General features: G+C 42.4%; 1 protein-coding gene across 2 annotated transcripts in view; it reads right to left on the bottom strand.

Moving 5' to 3' along the window:
* Window positions 1-3,701: 3,701 nt before the first annotated feature.
* The window catches only part of LOC146197030 (uncharacterized), a 47,513-nt gene continuing 30,530 nt past the window's right edge, over window positions 3,702-20,684 (bottom strand). For both annotated transcript variants that reach the window (XM_084598736.1, XM_084598737.1), the window contains exons 9-15: window positions 19,718-19,890; window positions 15,950-16,057; window positions 15,685-15,756; window positions 14,001-14,163; window positions 10,793-10,908; window positions 7,089-7,241; window positions 3,702-3,875 (exon numbers count right to left, since the gene is read on the bottom strand). In XM_084598736.1, the coding sequence (XP_084454862.1) occupies window positions 3,837-3,875; window positions 7,089-7,241; window positions 10,793-10,908; window positions 14,001-14,163; window positions 15,685-15,756; window positions 15,950-16,057; window positions 19,718-19,890 (824 nt within the window). In that variant the 3' untranslated portion in view covers window positions 3,702-3,836. The remainder of the gene's footprint in view (window positions 3,876-7,088; window positions 7,242-10,792; window positions 10,909-14,000; window positions 14,164-15,684; window positions 15,757-15,949; window positions 16,058-19,717; window positions 19,891-20,684) is intronic.

Genomic DNA, 20,684 nt, shown 5'->3' with positions numbered 1-20,684 from the left:
TTTTTATTCTTCTATCAGTGTTTGAAAATCAACTGCTTTGCAGTACAGTTCCCACCAACTAAACTCACATATTGCTGTGCGTGAATTAATTGTTTCTTTGTGTTTCCTTTTAAAATCCAAAAGGCAATGTGAAACTACAAATTTCGAACGACTTCAGCGTTTAATAAATATGTAAAAATAATCCCGCTGAGATAAGGATCTGTCAGGTATAGCTGCCTGTGTACATTCTGCGAAGTGTTCTGCAAAGCAGAAACACACGTGCCAAAGTGAGCGGACAGAAAGCTTTAAGAAATGCGAAACGCATCTTGGGGGCAATAAAACCTCCCCTTTAAATTAAAGTTCAGTGCGAAGGCAACGCTGTGAAACACCGGTCGCCCACGTGTGCATCCGCAAGTCAGCTGACATTTGCCGCGACGCCTTCGGGAGGCCAAGCCCATGCAGTTTTGCCGCACCGCCTAAGATGACATGCACAGATTCACAACCGTTCTCATCACCTGCGCCTTTATGTTAACTTTCACCACGACCAAATAAACTAAATGCGGATTGTTTAGCACAGATACTCAACGTTGCATGCACATGCTTGCAAACGGCAACACAACACTTAACGCCGCTTCCACAACCTACCCGCATGCACATGAAAAAGAAACGACAGGATTTTGTCGTAGTCAAACTGAGTGGGTCAAACCAAATCAGACGTTCCGCGAAAACATTTTTCACCGGCATTGATTCCAAATTCACATTCAAATGCGTACGAGGTACTATCAAAACCGAGGACAATAAATCACTGTGTGTGCACCAAACCCTGGTAAGTCTACCTCTGTGGATATGTGCTGTGTCATCAAAAGGCTAAACGCAGAAGTAAGGCGTAGCAAGAACTATCAGGCTTTTGCGCAAACATGAAATTTCCTGGAGACAACTGCACGTAATGCACTGCGCAAGTGTGATATTTTTCATCCAAGTCGATCGGCTGCGTTGATAGCCTGTCTTTTTTAGACGTCTCTGTCGGCTTTCTAAAACCTCTGTAAATGTTAAGAGTAAATATAAATTTTTTTCAGTATAATAAATAGTACCTTTAAAAACCGCCGATAGCTAAAGACGCTCTTGTACGCCCTTTCGAGAAGAAATTTCTGATTTGAATCCGCTTTGCCCACATGACTTTTTGTTTTTAAATGTGAAATCACTACCATCATGTGCCCATACAAGTTTTGAATGATTCCGCTAGGTTCTGAACTTCGGCATCAGTCATTTCGTCCTAAAAAGTTTCGAGATGAACCTACGCAGCGAGCATTATATGTGACTGAGAGACGGCGCAGAAAGCAAGTTCAGATATTTCAAATTTTGCATGTTCTTAAGTAATCTGCGTTATTCGTTTAAGCACATGAAAATTGTCGCCTTTCTTCTTTTTCGTTATAATATTTTGCGTCTTCTTTAAAACGAGTTGCGCGCGTAAATAGACAGACACACAGAGAAAACGAAGGCAGAAAGAATGCAAATTATGAATTAGTGGTTAGGGCACTCGACTGCAGTGCCCAAAAACGCGGGATCGAATCCTGGCCGCAGCAGCCGTTTTACGATGGAGGCGAAAAGTTTCATCCTGTTGTCTCCTTTGTAGTGCAGTCGCCTCTCTTCTGTAAATAAGTTTTATGTATCTTGTGTTTGTGTCATATAAAGTTAATTTTCGTCGTGTTACCTCAGTGCGTCGACCTACGTCTCAGCGTGTGTGTGTCTGACCTACACGTTGCCTGCCGAATCGACGAGCACCTTGGAGAGGTGCGGAAGATTTGAAGACGACAAAGAACCTGACCTTTACTGGCACGTTATGTTAAGAGCTTTTACTAAAAATAGTAAAAAGACGAGGATGTATTATTTCCCTGCTACGCTTACCGAAGATAGCCAGCCCCTACGTAATATAGGAAAAGGAAGACCAGTGATAAAAATCACAACACAAGAAAATAGTGTTTTATCAGCAATGAAAGAATGAACTTGTGTACGGGTGTGGATGAATGGACTGCACTTTTTTTGCACATGTTCATAATTGCCTTTCTGCGCCCCTTTTTTGCCGACAGGATGCGTACTGCTGTCCAATCTTTATTTTCTAAGTCACATCTTGGCAGCTGATTCTGTATTCACTCGCTGCCAGGTCATCCATCAAGCAATATGCGCTAAGGCTGATCACCAAATTGTGTGTATGAGAAGAAACTAGCCAATACATTTATTGTATGACCGGGGAGAGCGTAAACATACAAAGTATAATAGTATAAACACATAGTGAGCGAGAAATATCAAAATAAATAGATGAGGTAATGGCTGGTTAAACAGTATGTGAGGTTTCCTCGTCGGATAGAGCGGTTCAAATGGGAAGAAAGAGATAAGATGTGTGGGGATAATATGGGGAATTTCAAAAGGAGAACGTTCGAATGCTCAGACCGAGGCACGTGCTTGACGCAGTCTCATGTTACCTGGGCACTTATGCTTTAGGCCTTTCTCTAGGCAGATGATAATTGCAGTTACTTTCAAGTCTTATCACAAGCCTAGGACTGGTTAGGAAGCAACGTAGCCTTAGTAACTTCCTTGTCAGGAACGGACAAACTTCTTTACCGATTGGTGGTTATACTTGCTGGCTGAGCCTCCAGTGAACGGCTATGTAAATTGTGGGTCATTTCCTCCGATGGGAACAATAAATTTAAAATATCCCGGTGCTTCGGAGTCACTACGGCTACTTCTTCGGGGTTGACCCGCAGCAGTTTGGCTTGCAGCTTTGAGCAGTACATGATTCGAGGAGGGCAAGGTTTGGAATGGTGCTGAAGGGGTAAGGGGAGATTGTGCACATTACTTTTACTGTGTGATTTATGGTCTGTCTCTCTCTCTCTCTCTCTCTCTCTCTCTCTCTCTCTCTCTCTCTCTCTCTCTCTCTATCTCTCCTATAGTCTAGTGAACGGGAGCTGGTGAACATTCTTAGATTCCTTATCAAATAATGTGTGGCTTGCAGTTGAATAAGACTGAGAAATTGTCCTCTAGAAGAACCAGATTTTTGCAGCTAATTGCGTTGAGGCCGCAATGTATTTTCATATCGAAGCGTATATATCCATTAAATTACAAATACTCTCTACACGCCATTCACCGTTCGTCGACACATAACAATCCTTGTTTTTGTTTTGGATCTGATAGTTCACGTTTTTCACACAAAACAAAGACTCTCTAATGCATTAAATCTGAGATATTAGATTATAAATGTGCGAGTGAAGCAATCCCAAATGCTCACTCAATTACCGGAGGATAACGGCAATGTTTCGAATATTATATGATATAAAACGTGACCGATAGGGAATTCAAAACATAGCTGCCAACGTCAAAGCAAAAACCAGTTTCTCGTGTCTACGTGCGTTAACGGGACATAATTTCATGTCTATAAACTAAAAAAAAAATGTCGTTACAGTGAAACCTTTTTAAATTCCCTTCTGCTATATAGATTAACCTCATGAACAGCCCATACAGTACAGTGACTTGTACAATGTGCAAGATTGTACTTGAAAAATTGATGCTTACGTCATTCATTTTCGTTTAATAAATGCGATAGCCATGAATATTCATTCGAGCTTAATTTTCTAAGAAACGTCCTATGTTACGAATTATTCCATCGCTTAAACAGCTGTCGCAAGGTAACCGTTTGTTGTAGCCATCATAGTAACAAAAACTGTATATAACACTTCTGTCACTTTTTGTTTTCTTTTTTTGCTGTTTTCTCTTTATTCCAAATTCACGCTGACAACATGCGTACTGTTTCTATAGTGCCACGTTATCCAATTCACTACGGGTTTGGCTTTCACAACTGTAGATTAGTGGAGCTTGCACATTTCAGTAACCAGATAGAATTTCTGAAATAGAAAGGAGATAAAATTGCGATGACTCCCGATTGTTCTAAAGATATCTCAAAACTCTGTCCGCAAAGCATGCGCAGTGTTATTGATATCGAGGATATTTTGGTTAGATGGGCAGTTGCAGAGATGTCAGTCCGAATTTTAGTTACCATCAGTCTTTTTGAAAACGCTGCACAGTTTGTCAAAACAACTAGTCAAAACTAAAGAAGATGTAATGACTCCGAGCCAGCAAGTAAGAGAACAGAAAAAGTGCGATGGTACGAAATTGAGTGCACTGAAGCATCATTGCCCATATGAGTTGATGCCATTCGGGCCTTTCAAAAAAAAAGTTTGTCGTTCCTCAAAGCACAAAGATGTCCTTTTCGATCGGTTTCTGTTTCAGTACCATTGGTATTGAAATAAAATGTACTCCCATTCACTGTCGCTTACAGTGCGAAACTTCCAGCGTTTGTATTTCAATCTGCTTACACCGGGTATTACTGCATCAGCGCTCTTCGCTGCATGCACTCGCTAACAAAAATATACTCTTCCTTAAAATGGAAAAGATATTAGGAACCGCTGCACAATTGAGAGCATCAAAGCAACCGGCTCTTTAAGTCTGATATTAAACCACTCTTGAGAAGTACAAGGAGTGGCTTTATTCCCACACGACTGCTTTTTACTAGTGCAGTTGTTAGACGGGCATCCATTTTGTTCCTTTCTTATACCGTTCTGGTTCGTGGCGATCATTAAAATAAATACAAATTTTCTACGTCTAGTGTAATATATACTGCTTCAACTTCTAGTCAGAAACACGTAGCCGTTTTTTAAAACCTTCTACACCAATAACATAATCACAAAAACACGTTATACATGGACTACACAATAACGCGTGCGTGAAGTAAGTCCGCATCATTATCACTCATGTAGTCCTTCTTGAACACTTGAAATATAAGACATGTTGATTAACAGCGTAACCATCTGGCATTAAAAGCAGATCACAGAAGCGTAGATGGGCGGCTTTTTTCATATTCCTATTAGTTTCAATCCCACGCTTTAGCATGTTTCCTTGAAGTGTTTTTGTTTTTGTTTTTTGCTTGTTTTTTTTGCGTACAAACAGTCATTAAGAGAAAAAGTTCAGCGGGATGCTCTTCATAATGCAAAGAAGACTTCAGATTACTGAAATTTAAAGGAAACAATTTTCAGTGCATATTGGGAAACTAGGACTCTCCAACCAAGGAATTTAAGCTTTATTTTTATGTCTTATTTATTGTATATTAGGCCTTACAAGTGACAGGGGAGCGCTTTTTTTTTTTTAATATTTAAGATACATGAGCAGACTGCGTCCGTACTATCCCAACAAATAGCGGTAAAACAAAGTCCCTCAATTAAATCACAATCTGCTGGTACACAAGTCTAACAGTTTTATTTTTATATATTGCATTTCTCGCGTGCCTCTCTGCGCGACAAGTTTTTCACGTTTTTCTCCCATGTGGTAAGTAGCCCGCTATATTAACTGAGTAAACACACAAACTCATGTTTCCTGACCCTTCTTAGCATCACATATATAAACATTCCAACTAAAGCCTGCGTTGAACTAACGCTTTACTATACGCCTATACTAATTATGGTCAGTACTCTGTGTGCCTAAATGCGTTTAGTTATCTAGGTGTCCGTTTCACAAGACATATCCAACACGATCCCGCTTTTACGTGCTAAGCTATCCAAGGATACACATAACCTGCCTACGTGCTGTAATGCAAGAGCACTTACGAGTCAATATTTTTATTTTTTCAATCAATGCTTTTATTTTTCTGTTTTAAACTCATTTATTTTAATTTCCTTACTTATATTTACTCTGTACTCTTTTTAAATGCTTATTCGTTTATTTTCAACAATATTCATCAGCACCCTAATGATATAGGCATGGACAATTATGGACACGTTCTCTGGAAGTCGACGTAGGGTAGTGGTTAGGGTGCTCGACTGGCGCACAGAAAGATCGTGCGGTACGATTCCTCTAATGGACACCATTGTATTTTCAAACATTTGTTCGTGCGGACACGCCCTGACGACATTGCAGGCTCTGCCCTCACACTCTGGTGGCGCCTCTCGTGAGACAAGAAACGATTTCTCATTTAAAAGCGTGTACAAAAAAAAAAAACGGTTTAGGCCAGACGCTTAGGTAAAAGCTCGGCAAAACGTGCCTATGTTCAGCGCACCGCTTTTGTTGTGTCCCATGCTGTAGCTTTCATCTACGCGTCTTCAATTACCCCCTTCGTTCGGCCGCGGTGGCTCACGGGCTAGGGCACGCGACTTCTGCTCGTAAGGGCGCTGTCGCGAATGTGGTAGCGGCGGCTGAAATTCATGGAGGCCGAAACCGGGCCGCCAATGTACTGTGCAATGTGTCTGCCTTTCGAACTATCCGGAGTCGTTCAACACAGTTTCTTATAGCCTGAGGTAATTGCTTTCAAACGTTAGTCCCTCCGAAACCAATCCAATCACCCCATTCAACCCAACGCATATAAGTAGCTTTGTAGCCGCTCTTTTGTGTCCTTCTTGATCAGCAACAACTCTTGGCGCTGGTCTGCAGGCGGATGTGCGAAGGTCCTAACGCACTAAACAGTTTATGAACTCAAACTAGGTCATCGCAGCGCCCATCATTTTTATCTTCTCAACCGCACGCTCTACTCGATCTACGAACCGTGAAGCCTTAACGTACTGAAATCTTATTTCCTTCCGCAATTAATAGGGGCATGAGTTGGATCTAATTTTATTGTAACTGCTATCACTGGTGGACACGGCGTATTGAAAGCGATAGATAATTATGCGTGGACATCGGATTTTGATCCACTCTCTAAGACAGCCAGATGCAACTTTTGAAAGAAGCTGCCTGAAAGATCATCTCTCTTTTTGTGGCTTGTTTTGCCAAATAAGAGGAAACTTTTCACGTACTCTCTCCTATTTGTGAAATATTTCCTACCCAAATATCTGTTAGTATAAAATAAAAGTATATGTGCATATTCAATGTAGGCAACTGACACGACTCTTCCATTAGACTGAAGCAACCTTTCCATTTATTTGTTGCTCGAGCGGCTTAGCGTGCTATCATCTGAAACTCAGTGCGCTTCTTATGCTCTACAACGGAAGTTTTTATTACATTATTTAAATAAACGTTATTATTCGAGAGAATAAGAGGCTGAAGAGGATGTAAAAAATGCCGAAACTCACTCCGTTGAAAACGAATATCATTTTTTGGATCTTGATGTTGTACTGCAACTTTTCGATAGACTCATAGGTAGTGACAGAGGGTGAAGTCGACGTAGTATTCGGGAAGCGGTCCAGGAGAACGACTTGAACATACGCTTTTTCTCCAGAAGTATACTAGGAAAAAAAAGAACATGGAGGAGTAATAAAAATGCATTTGCTATAATTTCACTAATGTATTCATATTCCTGTCCGTTATTTCAAAAACAAAAACATGCAGTTTCAGCAACATTAATATGCAAAAGCTTACGTATTACCTATAAACGCGAAAGAAAGCACGATCAGTATTTAGTGTATCACGCATCTGATCGACCTCGAGTTTGTCGGTAGTTACGGTCTACACGACTTCGTAGCACAAGCGTTGAGGCTTTGCAACTTCATATGGATGAAGGCCTGGAGCAAACACTTTTTCATAGTTTTAAAGGGGTCATGAGACCAATTTTGGACTATAGACTGTTCATTGCATCTTATTCCCGATGTGCCAAGCCACTAAACCTCAAAGTTACAGCTCCATCGGAGTTGTAGATATTTTTTTAACCAGTATTTTCGTTTCTCCGTCAACAGCTTGGTGATCTGGCAGCCGGCACAGTCGGTGACAATTAGGCTGGCGCCGCGTCGTTTCCTGCATGTTCTGTGCACGAGCAGCGTCAACCGCGGTTACGCAAATTCGCGGTAATGCCGGTCAAACAGCAGTCATGCCGTTTACCGAGGTTACCTCAAACTGAGCTTTTCGTCGATCTCTGTTAGCGCTTTTAACCTAGGCTATAGCGGCATCTGTGGGCGGTATTCAGGTGAACGTCAGCGACAGAGCACGAAAGGTGCTCGAGCTGGCCTGCTCAAACAGCGTTCACATTGTACTCTGAAACACGTCTCAAAAGCGACACACACAATGCGCAATGTATGTAGTGGCGTATACGACGGCGCCTTTGTACAATCTTCGAATACCGGCCCACAGAGCTGCAGCGTATAGTGTAAAGGGCGCGGTGGATTACATCGAGGCATGCCCAATACCCGGGCCATCCCGCATCGTTTACCCTGCTCGTTCTCTGGCCCAAATCTGGTCCTAGCCGCATCATGAAAGACGACAATAAGCTCATTAGGCTTACAGCACCCGATGCCGCAAGCTTACAGCAACGGCTCTGCCCGCGAGTGCAAAGGACGACGGTGTTCTGGCTGTCTGCTTCTTCCTAATCGTCGGTATGCCTCAATTACTTTGCATTGAAGCCATAGTGCAAGGCAGTTTGTAATAGATCAGCAAGACGTTTTAGTGAACGGGCCACTCGGTCATAAAACTTCTCTACTCTGAACCCCGCTGTTTAGTAGTAAAGGAAATGATTATTTTCGCGACACCTTAGCGGCGGAGCCAGCGTATACAAGAACAAGGGCACCGCACAGGCTCTGAGCAAAAGCTGTCACTGTATGTGCCGGCATTTCACAAATAGCATTAATTTCTGAAATTGATTTTTTGAGGGCCCAATATTACGAGAAAAACTACTTTTAGCACGCTTTTCCGACAATGACGCAAAGGATTCGTCGTATCGCTGGTGCGGACGGTCTGCGTGGAAGGCACGGCCGGCGCGGCAGTGTTTATGGCGGTTGGGGCAGTGCTGCCATCGGACCATGCCTAGGCAAGACCTAAACCGCGCTTCACTACAGTCTGTGTTCTGTTCTCAGAAACGTGCTGATTAGACTTATTGGGGGTCATGCCGGTCTTTTAGCAAGTGCGAATGCAGTACAACCTATCGGCAGCTTATCGGTGCCGGCACAGCAGCAGGCAATGCGGTAGCCGTGTCGCTCTGTGACATCACCAAGCATTTTAACACGACGATCGCTGTCAGTGGGAGGAGCTTCGCGGTGTCAACTTCAGCCACTTATTTCTAAATAAGGAATATGTCCGGGGCGCTAAAATTCGGAACTAGGAAAATAAGGTCGAGAACTGTCTGTCAAACTAAAAAAAAAAAACATATATTTAAATACCTAGCATATATGACTCCTTTAAGTGCACGTACAGAACGCCACATATTTAACTTTATACCTAAATCTTTGACTACAGCTTGTCTTACGCTGTGGCTTTATAATTAGAAAAATAAAATTGCTTATATCACTCGAAGGGCGGGTTGCTTAATAATGACAACAAATTGGATGACGCATGTTTCTCAAAACAAACCGTACAGTGACAGCACTGGTACGCTAAATTCATGGAGGGATATTGCCTGATAAGAATACATTGGATGGCCAGTCGGAAACTACACTTTAGCGCGTAAGCTGTGCTTGTCCTATGACAGACCTCAAGGTCATAGGGCTCCGAACATATGACCTTGAACCCTCCAGGAGCAACCATCGTCGTCCTCATTCGCCATGTTACGAATTTACTTCTAGGAACGCATTTATGTGTTTTAAACTAATATTCTCAAGCAACGTGCATACTACCCTGGTTAATGATATTGGTCTGAAGTTGGAGGGATCAGATTTATTTCCCGATCTGTGTACTTGACTTATTTTTGCTGATTTTTATTGCACGAAAAGGGTGCAAGTGGATAAGATTTGTTATAGACTAGTACTAGGAATTTAGCCGCGCCCACTCGGCATATCGATGCAGAAATATGTTAGGGATGTTATCTTGCCCTAGAAAGTATCTAACATTAGCACAATGTTTATTACTCCTGTTTCTGTTATAACTATTGGTTCCATCTTCACACCTGCGCTGGTGTTTATTTTGGGCAGTTTTCCATTATCACTTGTGAAAATGGAGCAGAAGTAGTTATTCAGAGTTGTCGCAGTATTTTTGTTTTATTTAGGAAATATTATAAATTCAGTATTAAGGACATGTAAATGAGAGTGGTGTAAAGCTTTAATCTCATAGCAAATTATCTTTCAACGATTTTTTCTGCGCTCACAGCGAATAGTTAAAGCTGCCGTAGAAAACCAATGACGTACGTTATTGAAAAATAGGTTGATGTGTAGTGATTAACCTCTCAAAGCAACTCAGGCTATGAGAGACGACGTAGAGGATGGCGCCGGAAATTTCTACCACCTGGGATTCTTTAACGTGCACTGACATTGCACAGCACACCGGCGCCTTACTTATCGCCTCCATCGAAAAGCGGCCGTGAGGCCGCGCGGCCGGGACTCGATCCCGCATTCTCGGACACAGTAGTTAAGCGCCGTAACCACTGCAGCACCGCGGCGGGGACGTTATTTTAAAACAAAATTAGATATGATTGTTAGGCAACTGTAGAATATTATAAGGTACTTTTTATACACGTAAGAACACAAATAATCTAACCTTCTGGTGCGCAGCAAAACTTTTCTACGGGGGGTTTGCTCTGAGTTGATGCAAATAAGTCAGTTTTATTAAAAAGCAATGAGTCGTGTTTCTAGAAATTATTAAATCGAATCAATTGAAGGGTAGATTTTCTAATATAAATATTGTTATCGTTATGTTACACAATGCCTGAAGACCATATATTGAAAAACTCATTTCCACAAGACGTAAAGGTTCGTTGATATGAGCGCGTGCTAATCTTCGAAATGAGCAACCTTATGATAGAGAATGATCTACTATAATAGCATCTGAGTAGGTCGCTGCCAACAGTGTCATTGAAAATTAGAAAAAAAAAGTATTCAAAAAATATTTTAATTTCTAACGCATTCTTGAGTTTACTTACCGCTTTTATGTGACCAATACGCAATGAAGCGACTTGTATGCGAGCGTACATCGCTACCCTTTTTTGTGCCATGGCAAGAAACGCCGGCTGTTTCAAGACTTCATCATCTATGGTTTCTGTGGAAGTAAAAGATAAATACTAACTGCAGGTGACCGATGCACAGTAAGAAGAACAACACTTAATGTCGTCTTGGCACTAGCCGTATTCAGCAAGTGTCCCAATAATTTTTGAAGCTTTATTCTGTATACTGAACATAAGCTAAGAAATGTTAAGCAAACAAAACACAAGTGGCCTCATATATTTTCAATTTTATCGTTATATAACTGTGGGGCTACCGCATAATAATTGCGGGTTGTTATTATGCAAGGGTAAATCCCCATCTAACATAGAGAAACATCTACAAAGGACTGCCTCAAACCAGGAATAAAACAAGGTTCATTCAACACTGCTCGCCACAACTGCGAAGCAATCTACACTCTCAAAAAATGATTTAAAATATCCGCTTCCTCATCTTATCCATACCAGCTTCATAATCTCATCCAGGAAGCCTTCTCTACCTGCTACTCTTCTCTTAGACTTCAATCACCTACACTGTCATTAAGGACCATTTTATTAGCATTCTCATGACATGCTCACGTTCCTTTGTTCTTCGTGCTTTCGACTAGGATTTTACCCACTCGATTTTGCACTCTGACACAGTCTATTCTTTTCAAGTGTCCTCACGTGGCATACATAATTTAATTTTCCCTCTTGAATTCAAGTGTTTTCCGTAGACGAAGTTTCTGTCCCATCGTAGTGTACTGGCAAAATACAGCAGTTAGGCACTCCATCCTCTTCAGAAACGCTGCTATGCTGATATTCGGGGTCTCGCAGAGTCTTCCAAGTACACCATAACCCAAATTTATTGTCTACTTATTTTCACTTCGGTGATGGGAAGCTTCAATAACTACCCTTGGTAACAATCTCCTAGCTACTTCCAATGCTGTCCTTCCTACCGACAGCTCTTGTACCCCTCGTAGACTTTGAAACCTACATTAGGTATATTTCTTGGCACTACATTTGAGATCGGCTGTACTACTTTCTACCTCTAGTTTACCGACCATGCATACAGTCGCATACAGCTGCATTTTGCGTTCGCCAGTCGACGACTCAGAGCAAATTCTGTTCATCTGTGAAATCAAATATTGTTTCAATGAGTGATTTCGATTTAGATCCTGAGCGTGAACTGCGACGACGTGCCCCTAAACTACCTAGATACCTTGCTCCTGTACCATTTCTGATAACAGCTAAAAATCTCCAATTGGAACATGCCATTAACAAGACATAATTTACAGCAAATGAGAAATTACTGAAGTGCATTTCATTATTTTGGTGTTCAACCTTTCCAAATAGAACTTTGCGAATCGCTCCTCTGAGAACACAGTGATTAACTTTGTAGTGATCTTACCTGCCTGCCTTTCGGCGTTTATTAAAAATATTTTATGATTTTCCTTAAGGAAGGCTGATGTGGTTATGCACCTGCTGTAGACATTTTCGATATACATTTGCAGCTTCCTCTACGACACCGTGGTTTTGCAATTCTTCATAATAGCTGACGTCTCGATTTAGTGAGATGCTTTCTCGTAATTCATGAATGCTATATAAGGGAGTTGTTTATATTGATCTCATTCATTTCTCCACTGTTTGATAATAAAATTTCGTCTGTTGCTCAATAGCTTGTACGAAACCCGACTGGAATGTTTTGTTCTGGAAATGCAAGGTTTCAACCCCTACGTTGTACGTACCATTTATGTTTATGCAATAGACTGTCAGGCGATCGGCTAGAACCCTTTGAAGCCAGTCCTGTACTTTTTCTTTTGAATTCAGGTAACATTAGCGTTATTCAATTAATCCTGTACGCTAGAAATTATACAGCATCGCATATGCAAGGCAGCCAGATAATTCAGCATAATCGTCTAAACACAATTTGTGTAGTTACCCTACCTAAAGCAACCACTTCCCCATCAGAATTACAATTCAAGCTTTCTTCATTTTCTTTTATTTCTTTCACATTGCAATCATAACACTTGAGAATCTAGGCGCCCGTCCATCCGTCTGAATCCTCAGATCGCAATTGATAAATTGAAGAAAGAACAATTATCTCCTTTCAGAGTGCAAGAAAAATAAAGTAACAAGCGAAAAATGTTAGTACGCTGTGATACAATGGTTGGTGCATGCGGCCAAGTGGAAGGCGGCAATGCCCGTAGCACTGTGAGTGCTGGACTTAATCGGGAAAGACCAGTAGGGTTCGCCGTGCGCCATTACGGTAAAATGACTGATTGCATCCCTCCAGGCAGGGAGGGGGTATAATACTTCTCTCATCAATTACGGTTATGGTGTATTCTTTTTTCGGTATCCGCGGTTGTCCGAATTTCTCTGAAGTACTATATCCACTATTAGCGTTCTGAATATATACATCACTGTCTATATCTTCGAGGAATTAATCGTCTACTGAACTGTTGCGCTCAAATTTGTAATAATGTTGCCGCCTTTTTATCTCCATGTAGACTTCAAATTTTTCTTTACGCCATTTTTTGCACTTAGCTTTCTTGCGCACGCCAAAAGGCGCTATGGACAATGCACTACACATGGCGCTGTTTGACATAAACTTACCTCTGCTTCACATTCTATCTTTGTTATTCTCGTGGTGCATTTCGTAACGAGAGTTAAATGATCCGGCTGTCAGGCATCCAAGATTGCTGAAGGCCTCACGTATATCTATTATAGAGTTCATGCATTCTTACACAGAATTGTTTCCAAGTTGACGTACATTTGCTGAGTGTTCGCATTAAGAGGTCTTTGTGATTGAATTTTGTCAACGTTTTCAAGTACACAAATACTACAGTAATCGAAGAATCGCGTTCTTGTGGATGTCTTCAAGTGTAGGCGTCGATAATATTCATTCCACAAAAAACTAACAAAGTGTTAATTATAAATTTCTCTGCAATCTTATGAACCCTTCTAGAACTCAATCTTACATTAAGAGAACTATAATGACAACTAAACAAATTTCAAATACAAGGAGAGCTGGACCGCAGACTTAAGCCTATATATTGCAAAACACTGCACTTATGAATCTTCTCAGCCCCCGAAACCAGACTAAAACATGAAATGAACACAGGTTTATTATATGTAATTAAAAAAGAAGCTTTGATATAGTGATGTTTACCATTCAAAGTAAAACGAACTGTTGTCCAGTTGCTCTTCTGGAAGCAGCGTTCCATAAAAAATCCATTGATTTGCACAACATCTGGTGATGTTTGATTGAAGTTAAAGAACTGGTAAAAATACGTATCTCCGGCAGCCAAATGTTCAATTCCAGGTGTCGAAACCTAAACAACACGAAATCCAGAATTACTTTTAGAGACTTTCAATAATTAGATAATAATCAATCAATCAATCTTTGTTTAATGTGCGCAGGAACAACCATGTGAACTTTAAAACATTAAAACAGAAGCTTGGGCTCAAAAAACGACAGGGATGAAATAAGACAACAAGAAGTAAGATGTGAACTTCGTGCTGCAGCACACACAAAAATGCACACAGAAGTTTTACACACACAGATAGAACACGAGAGAAGTAACAAATATCACACAAAATTAAACTGAGACGAAATGAGTCACGGACAGCAAGAAATCAATTAATAGCATGTCTTGTATACACGGTAAGAGAATTGTAGAGCACATCACGAAAAAAAGCGATAGAGAAATAAAAACAAATAACTGTCATTGACTTTAGTAATAAAGAAGCATACATAAAATAACCACTCGAGACGCAACGAGCGTTTGGTATCTAAAACACTGGCTAGAAATATAGGGAATACAATAAATAGAGTATAGCCAAGCCCTCCCATCAATCATGACGCACTCGCCTCCGTGCGTGCGTGCGTGCGCGTGTGTGTGTGTGTGTGTGTGTGTGTGTGTGTGTGTGTGTGTGTGTGTGTGTGTGTGTGTGTGTGTGTGTGTGTGTGTGTGTGTGTGTGTGTGTGTGTGTGTGTGTGTGTGTGTGTGTGTGTGTGTGTGTGTGTGTGTGTGTGTGTGTTTGTGTGTGTGTGTGTGTGTGTGCGTGCGTGTGCGTGCGTGCGTGCGTGTGTGTGTGTGTGTGTGTGTGTGTGTGTGTGTGTGTGTGTGTGTGTGTGTGTGTGTGTGTGTGTGTGTGTGTGTGTGTGTGTGTGTGTGTGTGTGTGTGTGTGTGTGTGTGTGTGTGTGTGTGTGTGTGTGTGTGTGTGTGTGTGTGTGTGTGTGTGTGTGTGTGTGTGTGTGTGTGTGTGTGTGTGTGTGTGTGTGTGTGTGTGTGTGTGTGTGTGTGTGTGTGTGTGTGTGTGTGTGTGTGTGTGTGTGTGTGTGTGTGTGTGTGTGTGTGTGTGTGTGTGTGTGTGTGTGTGTGTGTGTGTGTGTGTGTGTGTGTGTGTGTGTGTGTGTGTGTGTGTGTGTGTGTGTGTGTGTGTGTGTGTGTGTGTGTGTGTGTGTGTGTGTGTGTGTGTGTGTGTGTGTGTGTGTGTGTGTGTGTGTGTGTGTGTGTGTGTGTGTGTGTGTGTGTGTGTGTGTGTGTGTGTGTGTGTGTGTGTGTGTGTGTGCCGGAAACGACTTAAGCTATGAGAGACGCCGCAATGGAGGGCTCCGGAAATTTCGACCACCTTGGGTTATTTAAAGTCCATTGACATGGCACAACACACGAGAGCCTTGCTTTTCGCCTTCATCGAAAAGCGGCCGCCGAGGCCGGGATTCGATCCCGCATCCTTGACCACAACAATCCCACAACAATCGATCGCCCTATCGCCCTAACCGCTACACCACCGCGGTGGGGCTATTCAGAGTTTAGAGAAAGGAGAAAAAGCTCAGAGCTGTACTCACGTCTTGGGCTTCAAGTACATGAATTTCAAGGGCAACAGGCGTCAGCGTTCTATCTTGATTTGAGTACTTGGTCTTGCATAGCATGAAACATGAAACCATTGAAAACTTAGTGACGTCAACGTTTGTGGATTAATGAACAGCACGGCACACTTCTCGTAGCAGCTATTACTGAGTGCAGTATAACTCTACATCCAAAAGTAGAAACTGTGGAGATTTTGTTTCCCCAAGTGCGATCACAAGAATAGGTTTTCATTAACTCCCTTACCATGTCTACCAAGCACCATTCCCACAATGTTTTAACACCGGAAGAACCTGGAGGCCAGTCGTGTCTGATGGCATCCCATTTATGGCAGGGAATGCCAAGTTTGAATGCCTGAAAACGAAAAAAAAAAAAAAAACACTTCTGAATGCGCTAGAAACGGCAAAAACTAAATACCGTTCCACTTTATAGTATGCGGTTATCTTTACTTTATTAGCGTCGTTTCATGTTGTGCCGTTTCGGGCTTTTTCTATATGAGCTTCAGAATAAGTACACACCGCCGAACCGGTTGTTTTCTAGTACTCGTGTGTCACAAGGAAAATTTTCCTTCATATAGAGAACCACATTTTTCTGGGAATTATGCACCTTTCTTGAAAATATTGCGTTCCAGTTGCTTCTTCCTATGTTATTCACAGTAGTGATATTTTTGTTGCACAGCTGCAACTATTTCTTAAACGTACAATAACATTCCTGTTGCTCAGAGACTATGCTATCAGAAAAAAGAAACGACCATTCTGTCGCGTACCTGGCCGACATCTCCTTTGGAACAATCTCAAGAAGCGCTTGCGTTTGCTACAGAGGCGCGTACGCCGGTAGCATTAGTGCATAGTGAGAGGTGAACAGCAGGAGCTAGTGACATACCAGAATTATAATTCTGAGAGCATTTGCGAGCTCATGATGAGAAATCGTGGTCTGGAAGTGATGCATGTAAAGGAGGCGAATTCGAGAACAACGGGACGAGCGCAAGCGAAAAGCTGAACTGGAAAGGAAGAGCAAGCTCGAAATCTTCTGAAAGTGGCCAATGACCACAATGGTGGCAGTGGCAATAGCAGCCGTGGTGACTAAATAATTCTTTGGGTCCAGTTATAGTACTCTATAATGGACTAAGCCCTCAGCCCAGGACATCGATGGCTGATGCGATCTGGCGCACCCGCTCCATCAGCGACCGCTCGTCGCTGGGGTGCCAGCCGATGACAGCCTTCCATAAGGAGAAAGAGGGGTGGAAAGCTCCTATTTTGTTGTTTTGTTAGTACGGGCCATTTATTACTGAATAATAGAACGTAGTGTTGTAACTGTTGCGCTGCGTACAATATTTGGAGTATGCCTCCGGGAAGAAAAAGTGCTTCTTTTTTAAAGATGTTATCGTACGTACGTCAAAGCTCGAAGCTGCTCCATGTGGTGATATCGGCTGTGCGCAGGGTTTATGGGGAGATGAAAGTTTTCTTAGATGGCATATACTAGTTATATATTCGTGTATGTGAGCAGTTCTAAGCTTAGATGTAAAGTAGAGGGTTGGATAGTGAAGTGCGCGGGGAATGGGGGGGAGGGTCTGGGTCTTGGGCCTCCTCTTTGTTTTCTATGTCTGCTGTCTAGCCTAGACCTGCTGGATCAATGGGTTCAGATCTCTGGATAGCGCAAGTGCTCGCTCGTTGGCAGGAGGAAAGGGATGACTACAGGCCTTCAAAACAATTCGAATCGGTAGGAAGTCCCTGCTTCGGCCGTGCTGTAGAATGTGTATTAACCGTGCGGCTCGGATGCCATCCTTATCCGGTCGTATCCTGCTGCCTGCAATGCGGTGAACACGGTATATATACATTTTCATATCGCGTGTGCAACGACAGATTTTGTTTATTGCTCGAAGTCACATCCCTGATGTAGCCGTGGATTTAATTCGGCTTGTTCCTTCCGTGGCCATGATGCCCATGGATTCTTTTTACGTCAGGTACATTGCCACATTCTAATATACAACACGTGAAGGTTTGTACCAAATTCTTGTGCGACGAATTAGATCCGCGTGCCCCATATGTCCATGTATTATCCAAATGCATGTTTTATGGAACTGCTGCTAATTGTATTCAGGCTCTACCTGCATATTCCAGTGCTAAGATTTCTTAGGATAAGAGAGGGCTTGGCTCTTGAAGCGTAGTCGTTCAGAAGGGCTCGTCCAACCCTCATGTTTTCAACATGGAGTAAACGCTTAGCTTTCTGTGCTTCTATTTGTTCATTATCCAGATGAAGAAGCCTAAAACGGATGTGTGTGGATGAAGCATACAAAGGAGCGCCAAGTCATTCTATTTCGGCCCGTGAATAGGGATGGTACGAAGGGTGAAGTATATTATTCGACTAAATATTGTCCCGTAGCCGGTTGGGCTCATAACTGGAAACTTTTAATGGGGGGTTGATCTGGAAGGAACTGGAAAGCACCTCAAGAGCATCGAGAAATGGTAAGCACCCAACTTCAGCCTCTTCGCATCAAAAGTCATGAGGCCACTTCTCCTTCTTCAAGTCGGCGCACGAGACTTGCGATGAGGAGCCGCCCTCCGGCTGCTGTTGCACACGCTTCAATATTGTCACGTCGTGGCAAGGTCGAAATAAGCAGCCGTAGAGACTGTTTTTGCACTTATATTGCCTGTTTATTGGGCTGACCTCGCCGCGATGGTACAGTTGTTACGACGCCCGACTACTGTTTCAGAGTACCTGGTTTCTAATCCGGCCGCCGGTGGCTGCGTTTCTGGGGAGGAGGAACGGTGGGGAGTCCATGTGCTGTGCGATGTCAGTGCACGGCGTCTCATAGCCTGAGTCACTTTGCGACGTTAAACATTAAGAAGCAAACCAAACCTTTATAAGGCTGACTTTTGTCCTCAAAGAAACTAAGCAACTCGACGGCGGCGAAAACGGCAAGCGTTTTTGCGGGAGTCTCGAAGAAAAATCCAAATAAGGAAGCAAAAAGTGACTAGCCCAATCAAAAAGATTACGGAAACAGTCGCGCGTGACTGAAATCATTCGCAATACACCTCAGTGCATGTGACGCGACATAGAAAGTGATAAATGCCGCATCCCTGCGACACTGAGCGTAAAAAAAGAGTCACAATATATTTATGTGCAGTGCAGGCAAATTGATAAAGCCTCAAGCCGGCGGCTGCCAGCAGCAACAAAAAAAAAAAAAAGATTACAACGGTTCGCGGCAATACGCTAAGTCTCATTTTCTTTGAGCTTGCAGCTCCCGATGGTGACACTTTGTATCCAATTCACGACTTGCATTATCTGCTCCTGGAATAATTACATCTTGTGTTATGTGTATGCATTAATTGGTTTGAATAGAAGACAAATGCCGAGGATCATTAGGCTTTTCACCTAAAATACGTGTTCGCACACGAGGTTTAGTATGATACCTGAGGGGGGACTCTTTCTCAGCGCACAATGGGCAGCTCTGACTTCTGCTACCTATGTGTGTCCGCAGACTGATGCATATCCTTCGTCCACGTACATTGGTTCCTGTAATATGTCGCAATTAGATGGGGCCTGTTCGGGAACCGATGAGAGAAGAAAGGCAAGATACTATAGCGAGCAGGAATAGAAGGACAAGGCACCCGCCGGCTTATTTTGTGCTCACTAGTTTCAAGACTTCCTTGCCGTCGGGCAAAAGCACGAAGCTACTTCTGTAGAGGCAGGCATAACTTACTTGTACGAATGAAAATATTAATTAAATTATATCTATAAACAAAAATGTATGTAAAAATCTCAAAGAATTTATTTGATCGTCTACAGATAACCGCACTGAAAAAGATGTTTATTGTCTTCCTTTAAAGACAGCAGGTATTTATCGACCAGAAAAGAAAAGGTACTAAGCGAGAACAATATGCTATAATGACGTCATTGGCAACTGGATACATGCTGAGACGATTATATTCACAACACTTTATTTGGTGATATTTTTAGGAGACTGTCAGTTTTTTTTGGAAAAAGAAAGATGCAAAACAAACATGTTCTCACCGCCTTCTTGTAGTCTAAGGTCATGCTTTGGTTAGACCCGGTGAAGAAACTTTTTGCCGTCAGGTTTGGCACATGCTTAGGGTCTATTATCATTTGCACATCAAATGAAGTATTGGCCAACGAAAATTCTTCGCAAGGCTTCCCTTTTTCAAGCGGAATTCTATATCCAACACCTGGAAGACACAAGCTGAGTAACACTTAAGCTATCCATATAAGCGTAACCCAACAGAAGCAAAAGGTCTCACCCGTTGCTGTCTCAATCACTCGGCCATGTCACGCGATGTGAGGAGATCACAAAACCCGATAACTAATCAGTGCCTGGTCATGTCATCTGAGCACTGCCACCCGCCAGAGGCACTAATGCCGACGCCGATTGCGGATTTTTCTGGACAAGCGGGTTTTTAACGCTCTTTCGTTAAATTATAAGTTTTCAAACCATCCAATGTTTTCTCAGAGTGTCATCATCAACATCATCATAGTCAGCCCACTGCAAGGCGAAGTCCTCTCCCATACTCCTTTAACTCCGTCCTGCGCTAGCTGCATGCACTTCACTCCAGCAAACTTATTGACCTCAACCTCTCACTTAATTTTCTCCCACCCCCTGCTACGCATTCCTTTTCTTTGAATCGAATGTTTTACCCTTAACATCGATCAGTTATTTTCACAAAGCGTAAAAGCAATACAAATGTGAACTATTCTAAAATGGCAGTTAGACTGTATTTTTTTTTTCTTTTCAGCACACTAGCTCTGTGACCTGCAAATGATCGTACGGCGAATGTGCTAGTTAAACTCTTACGCCTTTGCAGAGCACGCGTTAAAGCAGGATTGCATTATACGGGTACAAAGATTAATATTACAATACCTGGTCATGGGGGCCTTGCCTCCCTCTCAGTGCATATCACAGAAGAGAAAATACGATCAAATAAGGTGTCTTGACAGTTTTGCGGCACGAAAGGGACGGCTACTT

Source organism: Amblyomma maculatum, chromosome 3 (assembly GCF_055883805.1).
Source record: "Amblyomma maculatum isolate TAMU_Amacu chromosome 3, ASM5588380v1, whole genome shotgun sequence".
NCBI classification, from domain to species: domain Eukaryota; kingdom Metazoa; phylum Arthropoda; class Arachnida; order Ixodida; family Ixodidae; genus Amblyomma; species Amblyomma maculatum.
The sequence above is the reverse complement of the archived record's forward strand: the minus strand, read 5'-3'. Positions and strand labels throughout refer to the sequence as shown.